The sequence below is a fragment of the Cucurbita pepo genome, unplaced genomic scaffold, assembly GCF_002806865.2.
Source record: "Cucurbita pepo subsp. pepo cultivar mu-cu-16 unplaced genomic scaffold, ASM280686v2 Cp4.1_scaffold003501, whole genome shotgun sequence".
Taxonomy (NCBI): Eukaryota; Viridiplantae; Streptophyta; class Magnoliopsida; order Cucurbitales; family Cucurbitaceae; genus Cucurbita; species Cucurbita pepo.
The window spans coordinates 1-1,076 of NW_019649508.1; the positions used below are offsets into that span (position 1 = coordinate 1).

Here is a 1,076-nt window from a genome sequence, read left to right on the forward strand (position 1 = left end):
GAGTTCACCATTGTTCCTGGTCGAGTCTTTGGAGCTCTGCCGCAGACGCTCTTCCAACTGAAGAACCTCCGTTTTCTTGCTATCAGTCGCAACTTCATCTCCGGTACTCTCCCTGCGAATCTCGGCGAGATTCGGAGTTTGAGGACTCTGGACCTCAGTTTCAATCAACTAACCGGAGAAATTCCTCGCTCCATCGGAACGATTACGGAGTTATCCAATGTCATTCTCTGCCATAATCGCCTCACAGGCACAGTCCCTGTGTTTCCGTACCGTAGCCTTAATCGTCTTGATCTGAAGCACAACAATCTCACCGGACATCTTATACCGGACTCTCTTCCTCCTTCTCTCCAATACCTCTCTCTCTCATGGAACCGCCTGAACGGCCCTGTCTTCCGCCTCCTCAGCCGCCTAAATCAGTTGAACTATCTCGACCTCAGCCTGAACCAGTTCACCGGAACAATTCCAACGCGTATCTTCAGTTTCCCGATCGTTAACCTCCAGTTGCAACGGAACCTCTTCACCGGTCCAGTCCTGCCGGCTGCTCAGGTGGCGATTCCAACCGTCGATCTCAGCTACAATCGTCTCTCCGGTCCGATATCGCCAATGTTCTCCACCGTGCAGAATCTTTACCTGAACAACAACCACTTCACGGGAGAAGTTCCAAACAGCCTCGTGGACCGATTGTTGGCTGCTAATATTCAAATTCTGTATTTGCAGCACAATTTTCTGACCGGAATTGAGATCAATCCGACGGCGGAGATTCCTCTGAGTAGCTCATTGTGCTTGCAGTACAATTGTATGGTGCCGCCGATACAAACACTGTGCCCGGAGAAGGCCGGCAACCAGAAAACTCGGCCAACGGAACAGTGCGGCGAATGGAGAGGGTAAAATTTGGAAAGTAATTAATTAATTAGGAGCATAAAAAGAAAGTAATTAAAGGTGAAAAAAAATAATAAAGAAAATTATTTTTTTTAATATAGTTTCCGATAATTAATTAATTAATATACACAAAATCTTTGCTGCAGAGAATGTGTTTTCTTTTTTTCTTTTCTTTTTTTCTTTTTAGTATCCGTTTA

General features: G+C 45.7%; 1 protein-coding gene across 1 annotated transcript; it reads left to right on the forward strand.

The window, feature by feature from the left end:
• Positions 1 to 3: 3 nt before the first annotated feature.
• LOC111786933 (probably inactive leucine-rich repeat receptor-like protein kinase IMK2) lies at positions 4 to 1,064 on the forward strand (the record flags this gene model as incomplete). Its single annotated transcript, XM_023667124.1, has 1 exon — positions 4 to 1,064. A coding segment is annotated over one exon (885 nt), but the record flags the coding sequence as incomplete, so codon positions are not given.
• Positions 1,065 to 1,076: the final 12 nt, after the last annotated feature.